The following is a 16,965-nucleotide window of genomic DNA, read 5'->3' as shown; positions in this document are numbered from 1 at the left end:
ACAGTTAGTAGTTAACAGCTTACAAATTCGATTCAGTCAAAAAGTTAATATACCAACTACGTCACTTAGAGAAAAGCATATACAAAACTATCATACACGTCACTTAGACAAGAGCATATACAAAAAATTGAAACAACTTGATGATTTTTGTACATTTATAATTTTTTTAGAGTTGTAGAAAAATTATATCTAAAAAAAGAAATGATGAAACAGCTAATATCAGATGAAATAAGCCTTACAGTTATAATCGCAATCAGTAGTTTTGATTTCAAAGTTTTCAAGTAAAAAACTTGGTGAGCAGTGCCGTAGACAATTCCTTATGGCCTTGTTCGGCACGTACTCAGTTTTGTCTTTGTGTTTTTTTTCGCGCCGTTATGGTCATATCAAGTTTTCTTTTTTGTTGATATGGCAACCATGGTTATACGGGCAACCAAGTGTTTTTTTTAATAGTTTATCCCCAAAATTTCCGTTTCTTATTTTTAGAAAGACTTCTTGGCGTTTGAATGTTTTGAAAAACCATACATTTGACTATGTTATATATAGCCACCATTTATAGCCACCATTACATTTCCTAAATTGCTGTCTCAGACTGAAACTGGATATGTCCAGACCAAAACGAAGTTACAAAGGGGCGTTCAAGCGTTCATAGTTATACGGCCTGGAAACACGAGCGGATTCAAAAAATCTAGACTTGAACGCATGGAAGTCTGATCAATACACTGAGGATTACACAAATGAGAAGTGCTTTTTACAGTGCTAAGTTTGGTCTATTCTGACCAAATCCTTGATCCGATGGAAATAAGCAAACTCTTAAAACCTTTTGATTGTATCATGTTCAGAGATCAGCACTGCACTACAGGATGTAGAATTGGTTTCCGTCTGATGAACACACGAAGGTCCTGACACAAAAAGTTCGAAAGTCGGGTGATGTATGAACCAAAACTTTTCGAGTCGGATTGCATGAATTTTTTTGGAATCACGTGGTATGAACAAAAATGCACGAAAGTCTGGGCATCTATGGTTTTGGTTTGAGATGTTTGGAGATATTTGACTTTCCAACGCACAAAGAACGCACTGAAATCTTTAGACGCACAATAGTCGTGACTTATACACTTTTCGCCTGGGGTTATCTGGGCATTTTGACTTTGGGTCTATTACTCAGCCTGGTTGGGTTCAGCCTAAATTTAGCAGAGTAGAGTTTTGGTGAAATAAACTCAAATTGAACACAAAAGTTGAGCCAAATGTTTTTGCTTGAACTGACTTAGATAAGCATGGTTTTTTCAAACTACCTTTAACGAGCCGGGTGTTCTCAAATGTCGAGGTTTATACGACTGGTTCTTCAAAAGACTCCAAGACGTTTTCGTGTATTTGTTAGATTTGATTTTCAGTTGAGAGCATATATGGGCTTGCCAAGATTCATGCTGAGAATTTTCATTGAAGAGACCTTAAAAAGTGTACCATTTTTCTCAAACAAGTTAAGGTAATACATGTCTTTTTAAGAGGTGTCACCTTTTTTTACAACTCGAAGAGGTGTATTGAGATTCTACAGGTTTTTTTTAAGCAGAAAGCAAGTTTGTTCTTGACTTGAATTTTGACTTCTTTCTGTTCAAACAATTACCTCCGTTTTTGATTGTTGACTTCTGTTTTCAAACATTGGACTTTAACAGTAGCTTCGTTTGTAATGTATAGTAATTAGGAACGGCTGGTAATGTTCAAGCTGAAGAGGTCATTTTGAGATTTGTTTGTTCCTCTATAAGTCAGCCCTAATTATCTAAACTCCACCGCACAACCCCCCCCCCACCACCTATCTACCCTCCCCCCGTCCAAACACCTACCTACCTACCCCCCCCCCCCCCACGCCTCCACCGGCCGCCGCACCCCCCCCCCCCCATCACCACCTCACCCCACACCTACCCCTACCCACTCCCTTCACCTAGCTACCCCCACCAAGCCCCCCAACTACCCCAGCACTACCTACCTTACCAACCTATCTACCCAACCACCCACCTACCTACCTACCTACCCAGAAATTTAAAACCAGAACTTTTTTTTGCTAATTATACCAAATGCATCTCAATCATTTTTTAGCTAGATCCCTTGTCAATCAAGAGCTCAACTTCGGAAGCTTGAACGGGCGAATTTGAAGCACAAGATTCAATTGCTACATCCTCTTCATAAGGTGCTGCATCAGATCCAGAGTAGTACGGAACCACTTTGACACGCACCAATTTTCCGCAGTAGACCTTGTTCAGCACAACGTCCACACCCTTGGCAAAATCTCTGTCACCTGGATCTGGATCTGGGTGAAGTTCAAATCTGACTCCCGAATAAGTCTCGCTGGTCATTACATATGATACTCGGAGTCCTGATGCAACTTTTGTGAACGTTACCGAATCCACGCTTGCAAGTCCGATTCCGATTTCCACGAAATTTCCATCTATGGTTCCACTGATGGCTTTGATTCTTAGGGTCATTCCGAAATATTGGGGAGCAATTGTCAGTGATAGAGTTTGTTGAAAATCGAGTGTAACTTGCGGCAATTGCACTGCGCCGGACGAGTCAACAATTTCATAATGAATTGAACTGCCTTCTCCGTCAAATTGAAGCATTAAGGTGGTCGATTGATCACCGTGAATTTGAGACGAAATGAGATTCGCATCTGCTGGGAAAGTCACAACTGTCTTTTCAATAACTTTCCTATCCGATCCCGCCTTTATTGCAATTTCGAAGATGTATGTCTGACCGGGAGTCAAATTTTTGAAAGTATAAGTTGTAAGAGCCGGAAATGAGAATTTTTCTGGGTAGGTTTGAGGAACATCCTCGAATTCAGAGCTGATGGTTGCATTTAAGAATCCAAATCGTCCCGTAATTATGAGTGAAAAACTGACTGATGTGGAGTCAATTGTAAAGACGTCAAACAATGGTTCTGCTAGTAAAGTTATAACTGTCACGACCTCAGGGATACCAATGTTGAGCCCGAAGAAAGGTTGAAGCTCGACGATGTATTGCGCTCCTGCAAAAAAAATACATTTCCATAAGTTTTCTGAAGTATTATTTCAGCAAAATACACGCACCACCCAAAAAACTCTGTTCACAGTGCTTGAAGTCTTAAGTTTTGAATGATTTATCTGCAGTTTTTTTGGCAAAACACGGTATGCGTTCGAATACTCGATATAAAGTTTGCGCTGATTTTATCAGCTGGCTAATATATTTTGCAACGTTTCTTCGCGTAGCAGGCCTTTGTTGAAACCCAGGTGAAGGCGCCAGAGAAAAGTGATCCTCTTTCAGACCTAGTTCTACCCAAATAAGTAGGCAGCTTTCTTGCGACGATTTTCTTGCAATTTTCTTGCAATTTTCTTGCCCTCGGTGATTTTGTAAAATCGGTTGTTTTGTTAGCAACTTCTGAGTGATTTCAATCATCCATCGGTCACTCAGTTTTGATCAACAGTACTGAAATTAGATTTGAACAGATTATACGTGTTTGTCAGTATGAAAATTTTTGAGAAAATATTTACAAAATGTTATACGAAGTATCTTCGACGTAGTTTTTGAACCAACAAAACAGTAAAAAAGTAACCATATAAAAGACAGGTCAATTGAAAGTGTTCACTTTTTATAATAATAATAATATTTTCGTTTGCGATATACAAAGAATACAGTCATCATTCATGTATACCGCGCGAGAACCAAAAGGCTGAAAGCATGTGTGAGGGGCCGCTTTAGAGCTTCTTTTCCCATAAATTTCCCCTTGATTTTACATGTTTCAAAAAAAACTAGTCAATTGCAAATACTTGTTCTAATGCTAGTGAAAAACGACAATGAAAATATTAAAATGGCCCAATTACCAAAAAAGGTTTTTTAAAAACTTCCGAGTCTAAAATGTAGGTGTCCCTAACTTTATGAAGAAAATCATTCAACTTTTGCTCCTCACAACCAATTGCTTTTCTTATTATTGTTTCGTCAAATTGTGCCAGTACGTTATAAAGTAAGCGAACTCTGACTGAAAACAGTTTTCTGTTTTGCTTAGTAAGTTTATGAATGGTAGGTAAACTTTTTAGTCTCTTTTTTATCATTTAATGACTTTTCAACTTCACGTATTTCTAAGAACCTGTTGACTAATTCGGGTGGATGGGTTCTGCGTAGCATTGAAACCAGTAACCTAAATACTTCATATACGTGTAGTTCAAAAATTGAGGCTATTGCTTGCTTTTTTCTTGTCGTGCGAACCTCATCCGATTTCTTTAATTGAAAGACTATTCTGAGAAAAAAATTTTGTTGTATTTGTAACTTCGTTAAGATCGACTTGGTTGTGGTTCCGTAAACTAACATTCCAAATTGGTAACGAGGTTGAACATATTGTTTAAAAATTTTTACTAGAAGTTTTTTGTCTGGGAATTGGCGTGTTTGATATAATATAGTTATGAATTTTGCGCATTGTTTTTCAATAAAACATACATGTTCTCTGAAGTCAAGTCGATATTCAATGAGGACGCCAAGATATTTCACAACACTTTTGGCTTGAATTTCAGCGTTATTCAAGGTGAAATAATCTGATTTTTCAGCTTTTTTTCCAACCAACCAAATGGTCTTTTAGCTTCGTTCAGTGTAAGTTTGTTGTTTTTCATCGATTCCGAAATTTTATTTAGCTCTACTAGATGACTGTTTTCACTATAATCTCTAAAAATCTTAGTGTCGTCTGCAAATTTGGTAATTTCACAATTTTTGACAATCGTCAGAATATCATTGATGTACAAAAGGAAGAGAAGGGGTCCTAGAATGAATCCCTGGTGTACACCATGTGTAATGTCTCTCATAATTGATGAGTTGTCGGAGAACTGCACAAATTGCTTGCGGTTGGAGAGAAAAGAGCGTAACCGTCCTACTGTACATCTGAGGCCATATCTTTCATATTAAGCTAGTGGAGCAATTGACGATCAACCGTGTCGAAAGCTTTTGATAAATCAAGTAACGTGCACTGGACTGGTTTATGCAGTTGTTTTCGTTCAAGTAGTGCTTCAAAAGTTTCGATTATTGCGTCGACCGTTGAACGCTTACTTAGAAAGCCAAACTGCCTCCTGACAATACCTTATGCTTTATAAGAAAATCTAAAATTTTTTTGTGCAAAAGTTTCTCAAAAAGTTTGCCCACTACTGGTAGTAAGGAGATGGGTCGGTAATTTCCGGCTTCATTCTTTGGTCCCTCCTTCTGAATTGGAATCACTATTCCAATATTAAGCAAATTTGGGAAGCATTCCTCCTCGATGCATTTGTTGAAAATTTGACTAAGCCGTTCTGAAATTGTTGGTGACACAATCTTAAGAAAAAAATTTGATAATCAAAAAGTATCTAGACTTTTCTTGTGGTTCAAATGTTTGAGTTCATTATATACTTCTATTTTCTCTGTTTTGCTTAAAAACAAAGATTTTTCGTTCCGTGATATGCTAGATATTTCAAAGTTGTTATTGAATTTTTTGCCAAACTTGGTCCTACTTCAACAAAAAAATCATTGAGCACTGTTGCAGATATATCATTCGATTGATCATGGTAAAGGCCTAAGCTCTTTTCGTTTATCACTTTTTTATCAACTGGAAGATTTTCTTGTTGTTTTGTATTTTTTTACAGAAAACTTTTGAGTAAAACTCTTTCTTTGATCTGCGAACTAATTGTTTACATTTGTTGCGCTTCCTTTTGAATTATTCTTTGGCATCTTCAGATTTATCATCTGAAAACTTTTTCTAAAGCTTTATCTTCTTAGAGCACTGGTTTTTCACTTCATTAATTATCCATATCTTCCCTTCACTTTGTGGTTTTATGTTTTTTTGAGGTATTATTTTGTCGAGTACTTTTTCCAATATTCTCAGTAAATTTTCTAACATCCCCTAGCTAGTGGGTATATTATTTAGTAGCGTGTTATTTTCAAATTTTTCTCGAATTTTGTTATTTAATAGGAGTTTTGTTTCTAACTTTTCCAGTTTTTTTCCAATTTCGCGAAATGAAACTCTTTTTTTCACTGTCTTTCTTTGTGGTGATTGATTGTGATTCTATGATGACACCAAAATGATATCTCGCTGACGAATTATGAACATGTGTTTGAACGGTAAGTTTAGGTCAATTGTTGATTGGCTTGATTGAGACACTCTCGTAAAATCTTTAGGGTTGTTCGCAAGCTCAAATACTAAGTCATGCAGATTCTGTATAAGATTTTGTTTCCGGTCTGACTCACCCGCAATGTCTATGTTAAAATCACCACAGACAATATGATTAGTATTGCTTTCTTCTCCGATTTCATATAAATGGTTCATAAGAGTGTCAACAAACTCAAACGCGTTCACTTTTGGTGCTCTATATATTACACTAATCAGAAGTTTTTTTTTCCATTTTGGGACATTTGTTTTAACAGTTAAAATCTGCAAATTTTATTGTGTAGTTTTTTTGATGGTAGTAATATAATTTTGTTCCGTAATACTTGTTCTCTGCAATCCAATTTTCGTTACAGTTTACGATCGGTCTATATCTAGATTTTGGTCTCATTTTAAATTTTGCAATATCATGATTCAGATTTACTGATCACACCGTTCCGGTCCCAAACTGCTCCTCATAAACTTTTCTTCAACCATAAAAATTTCCAAACCCTACAACTTGTCCGATTATACCCCCATTGTTCAAACAAAATATCAGGATCCAGAGTCATCTGAGTCTGACAATTTAACTATAGTTATTTTCAAGATTCTGGCAGATTCTTGCAAGATAACCATTTGGTCTCGTCTAGGGTAAGGCTGAGTTCCAACGACTGTCAATAATAATAAGGATGAAAGCAACCACAACGAGGGCTTGCAAAGTTGCAAGCTTAACATCACACAAGGCTTGAAGCGCCATGGCTGAAATTCAAATTTTATAAAACCTGGACGAGTTTTTTAAGTAACACCTGTAATGTCCTAAACAATGCATGTTTGAAGACTTTTCAGTATTAAAACTTCCATGGCAGTATGCCACGACCGAAGTGTAAAAAATGGAGTTCTGACACAGAACTAACACATGATGAAGTTTTCTGAATAAACAGAGACTAAAAGTTTAACGTGGAAAAGTTTAAGCTTACAAAACATACAGGAACACGGAAATAGAAGAATTTTGCAGGATTTCGAACCTGTTTTCTTCCAATTGTTTGGTTTCAGGTATCTATTTTTTTCTCGAAAAATGTGAATTGTTTTGAATAATAAAAAAAATAAACTCAGTTCCTGCAATTGTTCAACAATCCCAGAAAAACTCACTTGACTCTCGGATACAGTTCTAGCTTCGATGCTCTCGATCAAAATTTTTCTATTCACGTCATTGTAGTGTATACATAACAAATCTTAAAGTTTAATCTTCAATTTATTCTTTCCAAATGTGTGCTTCTTAAGTCATGATTTTTTTTCAAATGATTACAAAGAATTGACTTGATCACGATTTGGTGCCACACTTGATAGGAAGTAGGAGTCATTATCTAAGCTTCGTAGTCATTGTCTGAACAATTTTGCTATTGAGTACATATTAGGAGCTGGTTTATAACCTGGTATCTTATAAAATACACTATCTGAGTTAGCAAGCAAAGTTTTTCGATTTGAAACACAATTTTTGCGACTTAATTCAAAACAAAACAATCCAATTTAATAATATACTCTATAAACAAAACTAGACAGATTGGCCGTAACATCAAAGAAAAAAAATAAGCACGGCGATGACAAAACTCCCAGAAACTCTCTCCTCTTAACAATGAGAAGAGTAAAAAAACAAAGAGAAGAAAGAAAAATTGATGAGAAAAATCATATTCATTAAGCAGCAGTAATTTGATTTCGGATGCTATGTGTAAAGCAATTATAGTTGTTAGAGGCTTCGCTTTTCTGTTTTCTTTGTGTGAACAATTTCTTTATAACAGGTAGTGTATCTGTATCAATTGCTCACAAGTTTTTTCAAAGCAAGGCATTATCATATAATTTAACTGCTGAAAACTTGCAAGATCTAACAAGTTTTTCTTTCGGCAAAAACCATCAAGAAGCAAAAAAAAACGTTTTCTCTGAAGGATACTTGCAACTTCGAACAAAATAAAAGTATTTTGTTGGATAAAAGAGCATCGCGCCAGTTTTCTATCTGTTAAAGGATTCTTAGATTCAAAGTATGAAAACCGTGTCTTCTGAAATTGGCTAAAAATTACTTACGATATTGATATTTTACTTGGATGCATGATAATTGAATAAGGGATCAAACAGAAAGAGCAAAACAAATGAAGTTTATCAATCTTTTTTTTCAAATGATAAACTGTAGAATAACTGCAGAATAATAAAAATGAATAACTAAGAAAGAAGACCTTAATTTACCAAACACGAGTTGTATACATATTTTACAAGAATAATTGTTATTCTCCTATTTTGGTTTTCAAGAACTGGACTGGACTGAGTCTTAAAAAATTATGCTGGAACTATAATATCTTTCTTTCTTCATAACATAAACAATCAATTCTCAGTTTCTTCGTTTTTAGAAGAAATAAAATTGGGCCTTCAAAATCAAACTAACGTTTACGCATAAAACTGGCAAATGATGACAAAAAACGGTGGTTTTGCCTCGAGACGTGATAAAATATTAATCATCAACACTTTGTAACAAAATGGCGATTGAATGCTCTTTTCCAAGGCAAAGGTACACATAACTCAAAATAAGCAAAAATTTTTTTAAAACAGAAGTCAGTCCAAACAGTCAAGATTGGCGCCAGGAACTCAGTTCAATCAATTCCTCAACGTCTGTTTAGTTGAACGCATTCCAAAATTTTATTTTGTTCTTATCATTTCTCATTTCAATGGATACCATTCCCTACAGTTTACTCAAAACTTTAATTCAAATGTTTGACAAAACTTTATGAGCCGAGCCGAAATTCAATTCTTCCAATTTCTGTGTTTTAATTACTTGAATATAAGAGGAATATCCAGACAGATATGTACTTTGCCTCGGTAGAATTTGAAAGATTACACATGAAAAACATTCTTCATCTGATGCTTCCTCTAAATATCTTGAAATTATCACAAGTAGACTTTTCTGACTTCCTATCTGATTGCTAGTTCCAAGAATTTCGTAGTTGAGTCTTAACAATCACAAAAAATTGGAGAGCTAACTTCTGAATCAATACATGTGGAAGTTGACACAAAAAAATGCAGGAACCCGGAAAGTCACGTTTTTTGCTGGATTGTGGACCTATTTTCTTTCAATTGGTTAATTTGAGGTAACTTTTTAAAAAATATATGCGAACTGTTTTGAATACTCAAAACCATGAACCCAGTTGCTTCGATTGTTCAACAGTTCCAGAAAAAGTCACTGGATTCACGGAAGCAGTTCTGATTTTGGAGCTCGCGATCAGAATGCTTCTTTTTACGTCATTGTATTGTAATCATAGCAAATCTTCAATTTAAAACTTTAGTTTAGCGATTCTATAACGAACTTGCTTTTTAAGTCACGTTTCCTCCCAAATGATTGTCAAGATTTGACTCGATACGATGTTATCAAGATTTGGTGACACTAGTCGGAGACATTGTCTAAGCTGAGAAGCAACGACGAACAATTTCGCTATGAAGTACTTAGTAGGGGCTGATTTAAAACTTGGTTTCCTAAAAACACAATGAATGATTTAACAAGAAAACATTTTTGATTTGAAACAAAGTTTTTGAGAATCAAATCAAAACAAAACAATCCAATTAAATCATATACTCTACAAACAAACATTTAGACAGAGTTGCCGTAACATCAAACTCAAATTAATATGCACGGTCATAAAAAACTCACAAAAAATCTCTCCTCTTAACAAAGAAAAAGTAAAAAAAACATAGAGAAGAAATTTATGAATACAACCTTTTTTATTAGGCAGCAATAATTTAAATTTATATGCTATGTGTAAATCAATATAACAATCAGAGACATTATTTTTTTTAACTTTAAGTGTACAATTTTTTTACTGCAGTTAGTGTACATATAATAATTTATGTTTCCCCAAAGCGAGGCACTATCATATTTTTAACTGCTGAAAAGTCGCAAAATCTTACAAGTTAACCTTTTGAAAAAAATACGAGAAGCAACAACGCACGTTTTTCCTGAGCGATAGTGTTTAAGAGCTCTTAATCAAGGCAGAGGTACAAATAACTACTATGACCTCGAAAAATGCACGTCCGAATAAGCAAGATTCGTCTTTTATCAGAGGTCAGTTCAAGCAGTTAACTCTGGCGGCATTCCAGTAATTCATCATGTCTACCAGAAATCAGTCCAATCAACTCAACCTATTGACATCTGATTAGTTGAACAAATATGTAAACTTTCATCTTGTTACCATTTTTCATTGAAATGGATACCATTTGAATACATTTTACACGAAAATTTTTTCGAAAATCAGAAAAATAAAACTGAATGAATCAAGCCGCTGCTCATTTAAACCATATTTTGTTTTTATGTATCTGAAATTATAGTGAACATCCGGAAAGGGCTGTATTTTGTGTCCGTAGATATTAAACGATTGCACGTGGAAAACATTATATTCTGATGCTTTCTCTGACCATCGTGAAATTATTACAAGTTTTTTTTATTTCTGATTCCGTAGCCTAGACCCCAGACATTTCAGAGCTGAGTCCTTACTTTCAGATAAACCTTGGAGAACTGACTTCTGAGTCGTTACACATGAAATCCATTTATAAGCATTTATGACCATGAAAACTACAGAAAACGCTTCATATCATGATAATGCACCTGACAGATGCAATACTTTGGATCATTTTCATTTTTGCTCCCAGTACGTCATGCGTCCCTCAGTTACAAAAAACGTGTCAATACATATTAAATCATTATGTAGAGCTGTGCTGACTTTTCCCCAATTATTGTTTTACTACAAGGTGTATGTACAACCGATTGTTCAAAAAGCTATACTTTTTTATCCCACAGCGTGCATAACAGCCCTAGAGCACGTAGAATCTAAACTGAATATTTTCAATATACTTATATGCGGTTTGAGAAAACGCGGTTCAATTCGTGCTGTGAGAGAACGATATCGGACTCTAACTGTAAAGGACTTGCATTTGAACGAAATTTCAAAGTTTTAAGTCATTATTTTGAGAAATGACAGCCATTGAAGAAGATTTAAGCAAAAATAACTTTATTTGAACTTTAGAAGGCATCAAAATTGAGAAGAACACGTAGATCCGTCGAAACATCTAATAACGCATCTGGCTGTAGCTCTAAATATTTTGGAGTAAGGGTATGGAAAGTACTCAATCTCTTGCTTAACTGCGATCCGAACTTTGCAAAAAGTATAAAAACAGTGAACAGAGACAAATTGGAAAATTTTATTTCTATGTGTGTCCAATCACATTCAAGGCAATGCTGAACTACTTTTAAAATTTTATTGATCTTGATTTCTTTATATTTTTTTTTGGTTTTTAATTCCGTTTTTTGTCAAATTGAGGAATTTTGTTAAATTTGGAAAAATTTTGCTTCTACCTCCAAACTTTGATGACCTGTTGGAACGAGGTGACGTGTTTGTGCTGAGTGGATAACGTGTCCTTAGCTTCTGAAAACCAATTTAATAAAAAACTAAGCGGGGAGGGGGCACAAACGGAAAAGATCCATGCGTTTTCATAGATTATCAGTTTAAGTTTCATGTCAATTTCCGCGTCTCGATAGTACCCAAAAAGACCGAGCATGATGGACTTGAATCAAAACAGGCGTCCCAAGATGCAAAGAGACGTTACCAGAATTTTGTATACCAAAATGACGCCATATTCTTCGGAACACCCCCTGGTCTAGTTTTTTTTACTTCCCCGAAAACAAAATGAAATTTGGAGCTAAGCGCAACAGAATCATCTTTCAGCCGCGGATATATTACCCCTCGATCTTCTGCTTTGACCCCCACCCGGATCTAATCCGGGCGGTTGTGACAAAATATAATTGGGATCTAAAATAAACAGAATTTTCTTTAACCACAGCCGGCTATCTATACTGCCCGGTTCTCGACTAGTCGGAGACATTGTCTAAGCTGAGAAGCAACGATGAACAATTTCGCTATAAAATACTTAGTAGGAGCTGATTTAAAACTTGGTTTCCTAAAAACACAATGACTGATTTAACAAGAAAATATTTTTGATTTGAAACACAGTTTTTGGGAATCAAATCAAAACAAAGCAATCCAATTAAATCATATACTTTACAAACAAACATTTAAACAGAGTTGCCGTAACATCAAACTCAAATTAATAAGCACGGCCATAAAAAAAAACCTCCCAAAAATCTCTCCTCTTAACAAAGAAAAAGTAAAAAAAAACATAGAGAAGAAATTTATGAATACAACTTTTTTTATTAGGCAGCAGTAATTTAAGTTTCTATGCTATGTGTAAATCAATATAACAATCAGAGACATTGTTTTTTTGTTTACTTCAAGTGTACAATTTTTTTAATGCAGTTAGTGTACATATATTGATTTATGTTTCCCCAAAGCGAGGCACTATCATATTTTTAACTGCTGAAAAGTCGCAAGATCTTACAAGTTACCCTTTTGAAAAAAATGCGAGAAGCAACAACGCACGTTTTTCCTGAGCGATAGTGTTTGAGAGCTCTTAATCAAGGCAGAGGTACAAATAACTACTATGACCTCGAAAAATGCACGTCCGAAAAAGCAAGATTCGTCTTTTATCAGAGGTCAGTTCAAGCAGTTAACTCTGGCGGCATTCCAGTAATTCATCATGTCTACCAGAAATCAGTCCAATCAACTCAACCTATTGACATCTGATTAGTTGAACAAATATGTAAACTTTCATCTTGTTACCATTTTTCATTGAAATGGATACCATTTGAATACATTTTACACGAAAATTTTTTCGAATATCAGAAAAATAAAACTGAATGAATCAAGCCGCTGCTCATTTAAACCATATTTTTTGTTTTTATGTATCTGAAATTATAGTGAACATCCGGAAAGGGCTGTATTTTTGTGTCCGTAGATATTAAACGATTGCACGTGGAAAACATTATGTTCTGATGCTTTCTCTGAACATCGTGAAATTATTACAAGTTTTTTTATATTTCCGCTTCCGTATCCTAGACCCAAGACACTTCAGAGCTGAGTTCTTTCTTTCAAAAAAACCTTGGAGAACTGACTTCTGAGTCTTTACACATGAAATCCATTTAAAAGCATTTAAGACCATGAAAACTACAGAAAACGCTTCATATCATGATAATGCACCTGACAGATGAAGTCTTTTGGATCTTTTTCTTTGGTGCCCCCAGTACATCATGTGTACCTCAGCTATAAAACACGTCCCGTTACATATTGAATCATTTTGTAAAGCTGTGCTGACTTTTCCCCAATTATTTTTTTTACTACAAGGTGTATGTACAACCGATTGTTCAATAAGCTATGCTTTTGTATCCCACAGCGTGCATAACAGCCGTAGAGCCCCTAGAATCCAAACTGAATCTTTTCAGTAATTTTATATGCGGTTTGAGAAAACGCGGTTCAATTCGTGCTGTGAGAGAACGATGTCAGACTCTAACTGTAAAGGACTTGCATTTGAACGAAATCTCAAAGTTTAAGTCATTGTTTTGAGAAATGATAGCCATTGTAGAAGCATTAATCAAAAACAATTTCATTTGAACTTTAGAAGGCATCAAAATTGAGAAATACGCCCAGATCCATCAAAGCATCTAATAACGCAGCTGGCTGTAGCTCTAAATTATTTGGCGTAAGGGTATGGATATTACTCAACCTCTGGCCTAACTACGATCCGAAATTTGCGAAAAGTACAAAAACAGTGAACAGAAACAAACTGAAAAATTTTATCTCTATGTGTGTCCAATCACATTCAAAGCAATGCTGAACTACTTTTCAAGTTTTGCTGATCTTGATTTCTTTTATTTTTTTGGTTTTTAATTCCGTTTTTTGTCAAATTGAGGAATTTTGTTAAATTTGGAAAAATTTTGCTTCTACCTCCAAAATTTGATGACCTGTTGGAACGAGGTGACATGTTTGCGCTGAGTGGATTACGTGTCCTTAGCTTCTGAAAACCAATTTAATAATAAACTGAGCTGGGGGGTCGTAATCCATTTTCAACCGTAAAGACTTGCATTTGAAAAAAATCTCAAAATGTTTTCTCATTGTTTTGAGAAATGAGAGCCATTGGAGGAGATTAAATCAAAAATAATTTCTGTTGAACTTGAGAAGGCATCAAAATCCTTAGGGATAAATTCCTAAGAACCGCATTTCACAACCTAAATATACGTCTCCAAAACAATTTCTGTGAATCGGAAACTTGGACAATAGTGAGCTTAAAGGCTCAAAGTATATTTTAGAGTATAGTTCTGGGAAGCCTAAGTCAATTGGAGCTCAAAGCCGAGGGCGCATGCGCCCAAGGCTGAGCTAACTTATTTAGACCCGATTTCACTGTTCAGAATTCAAATAGAGAACTCAATAAAAATTTATGGTAACATTGCAATTCTGCATGTTTCCAAAGAACACTATTTATTCCAGTCGTTTTTTCTTAGAGATAATTTATTAGTTTTTCTTCTTTTTCTAAATGTTTATGCCCTTTCTATTATTGTTGGAGCAAATGGATTGCAGAGGTTGTCAGCCGGGTCTGTGTCACTTTCATTGTCACTCTCTATGGTTTTTACAAAAATGAGCAATTTATAAAGAATATTTCTTTTATATTGACTCAATTATAGACCTTAAAAACTCTTATTTGCCGAAGTTGTTATATTATGTGACTGTTTCCTGTTTTCAGTTATCCCCTTTAATTACATTTGAAAAGTGTATGCTTTGTCTCATGAGAAAAAAATGGGCTTCCAATAAACTTTTCCATGAAACATGCCTTAAGGCTTCCAAGAATTTTTTCCAAGAATTTTGCTCAGTTGATTGCAAATTTTATACCATTTTGTAATGTTGAACTCTTCGAGACAAATGAGAAATGTGAGCGGTAAACAGATTCAATGTCTAGTGCGATATGAAACTTGAAATCTTGAACAAAAAGTGGGACCCTTGAAAAAATATGAAAAAATGACTTCTTGCTTGATCAACTTTCAATATTAGTGATCGAGCCTAACTTTTGTTGATTTTCTTTAACACAAAAACTGAGGTCTAAGAGATCTTAGTGCCCACTGCTCGCAACCTCTTGATCCCGTTTCGGTGGACGAAAAGTCGAATGGGTCTGACAAAAAATCGGTAAAGCGAACAAGCGCAAAAAAAGACCAACAGAAGTAATGTTAATGCTAAACAAATCGTTTGAGAGCAAATAACAATGATTTCTTAGAAAGCGCCAGGTCATTCATGATAAAAAAATTATAATTATATATTTCTACTATAAATCAGTATTAATGAGAGTAATAGATGATGACATCACGCCACGTGACAGCCGCAGAAGTGCGGCATCAAAAAATGAGTTAGAGAGAGAGAGAAACTTAAAGAATTTTCAAAGAGGAAATTGGACTATAGCAAAACAATCCATTTAAATCATATATTCTAAAAACAAACATTTAGAGAGAGTTGCCGTAACATCAAACTCAAATTAATAAGCACGGTTATAAAAAATTCTCAAAATTCTCTCCTCTTAACAAAAAAAAAATAGAAAAAAAACATAAAGAAGAAATTTATGAATACATCCATATTTATCAGGCAGCAGTAATTAAAAATTATATGCTATGTGTAAAACAAAATAGTAATGAGAGACATTGTTTTATATTCATTTTAAGCGTACAATTTCTTTACTGCAGTTAGTGTACATGTAGTATTAATTTATCAAAAGTTTCCCCAAAGCAAGACACTATCATATTTATATCTGCTGAAAATTCGCAAGATCTTACAAGTTACTCTTTCTTTTTTATTTACGCTTCCATACCCTAGACCCGAGAGTTTTCAGAGCTGAGTCCCAACTTTCACATATATCTTGGAGAACTGACTTCTGAGTTTTACACATGAAGTCCAATTATAATCATTTATGACCATAAAAACTAAAGAAAACGCTTCATATCTTGATAATGCACCTGACAGATGAAATCTTTTGGATCTTTTTCTTTTGTGTCCCCAGTACATCATGCGTCCCTCAGTTATAAAACACGTCCCGATACATATTAAATCATTTTATAAAGCTGTACTGACTTTTCCCCATTTATTGTTTTACTACGAGGTTTATGTACAACCGATTGTTCATTAAGCTATGCTTTTGTATCGCACAGCGTGCATAACAGCCCTAGAGCCCGTGGAATCTAATTTCAATCCTTTCAATATAATTATATGCTGTTTGAGAAAACGCGGTTCAATTCGTGCTGTGAGAGATTGATATCAGACTCTAACAGTAAAGGACTTGCATTTGAAAAAAATCTTAAAGTTTTAAGTCATTGTTATGAGAAATGAGAGCCATTGTAGAAGATTTAATCAAAAATAACTTTTTTTGAACTTTAGAAGGCATCAAAATTGAGAAGTGCACATAGATTCATCAAACCATCTACTAACGGAGCTGGCTGTAGCTCTAAATCTTTTGGCGTAAGGGTATGGAAATTACTCAACATCTTCCTTAGCTACGATCCGAAATTTGCAAAAAGTACAAAAAACGGTGAACAGAAACAAAATGGAAATTTTTATCTCTATGTGTGTCCAATCACACTTAAGGCAATGCTGAACTACTTTTAAACTTTTACTGGTCTTGATTTCTTTAAATTTTTTGTTGGTTTTTAATTCCGTTTTTAGTCAAATTGTGGAATTTCGTTAAATTTGGAAAATTTTCAGTTCTGGCTCAGTACCTCCAAACTTTGAGATGAATTGCTGGAACGGGCTGATGTTTTTTTGCTGAGTGGACAAGGTGTCCTGAGCTTCTGAAAACAATTTAATAATAAACTAAGCTGGGGGAGGGGGGCACAAACGGAAAAGATCCATGCGTTTTCATAGATGATCAGTCAAGTTTCATGTCAAATTCAG

The 16,965-nt window shown here is 34.9% G+C and overlaps 1 protein-coding gene across 1 annotated transcript in view; it reads right to left on the bottom strand.

The window, feature by feature from the left end:
• Positions 1 to 2,084: 2,084 nt before the first annotated feature.
• The window catches only part of LOC142346150 (uncharacterized), a 53,503-nt gene continuing 38,622 nt past the window's right edge, over positions 2,085 to 16,965 (bottom strand). The window contains exon 8 of the mRNA XM_075398658.1: positions 2,085 to 3,013. Within this exon, the coding sequence (XP_075254773.1) occupies positions 2,085 to 3,013 (929 nt within the window). The remainder of the gene's footprint in view (positions 3,014 to 16,965) is intronic.

The sequence above is a fragment of the Convolutriloba macropyga genome, chromosome 9, assembly GCF_964194025.1.
Source record: "Convolutriloba macropyga chromosome 9, txConMacr16.3, whole genome shotgun sequence".
NCBI lineage: Eukaryota > Metazoa > Xenacoelomorpha > Acoela > Convolutidae > Convolutriloba > Convolutriloba macropyga.
The sequence above is the reverse complement of the archived record's forward strand: the minus strand, read 5'-3'. Positions and strand labels throughout refer to the sequence as shown.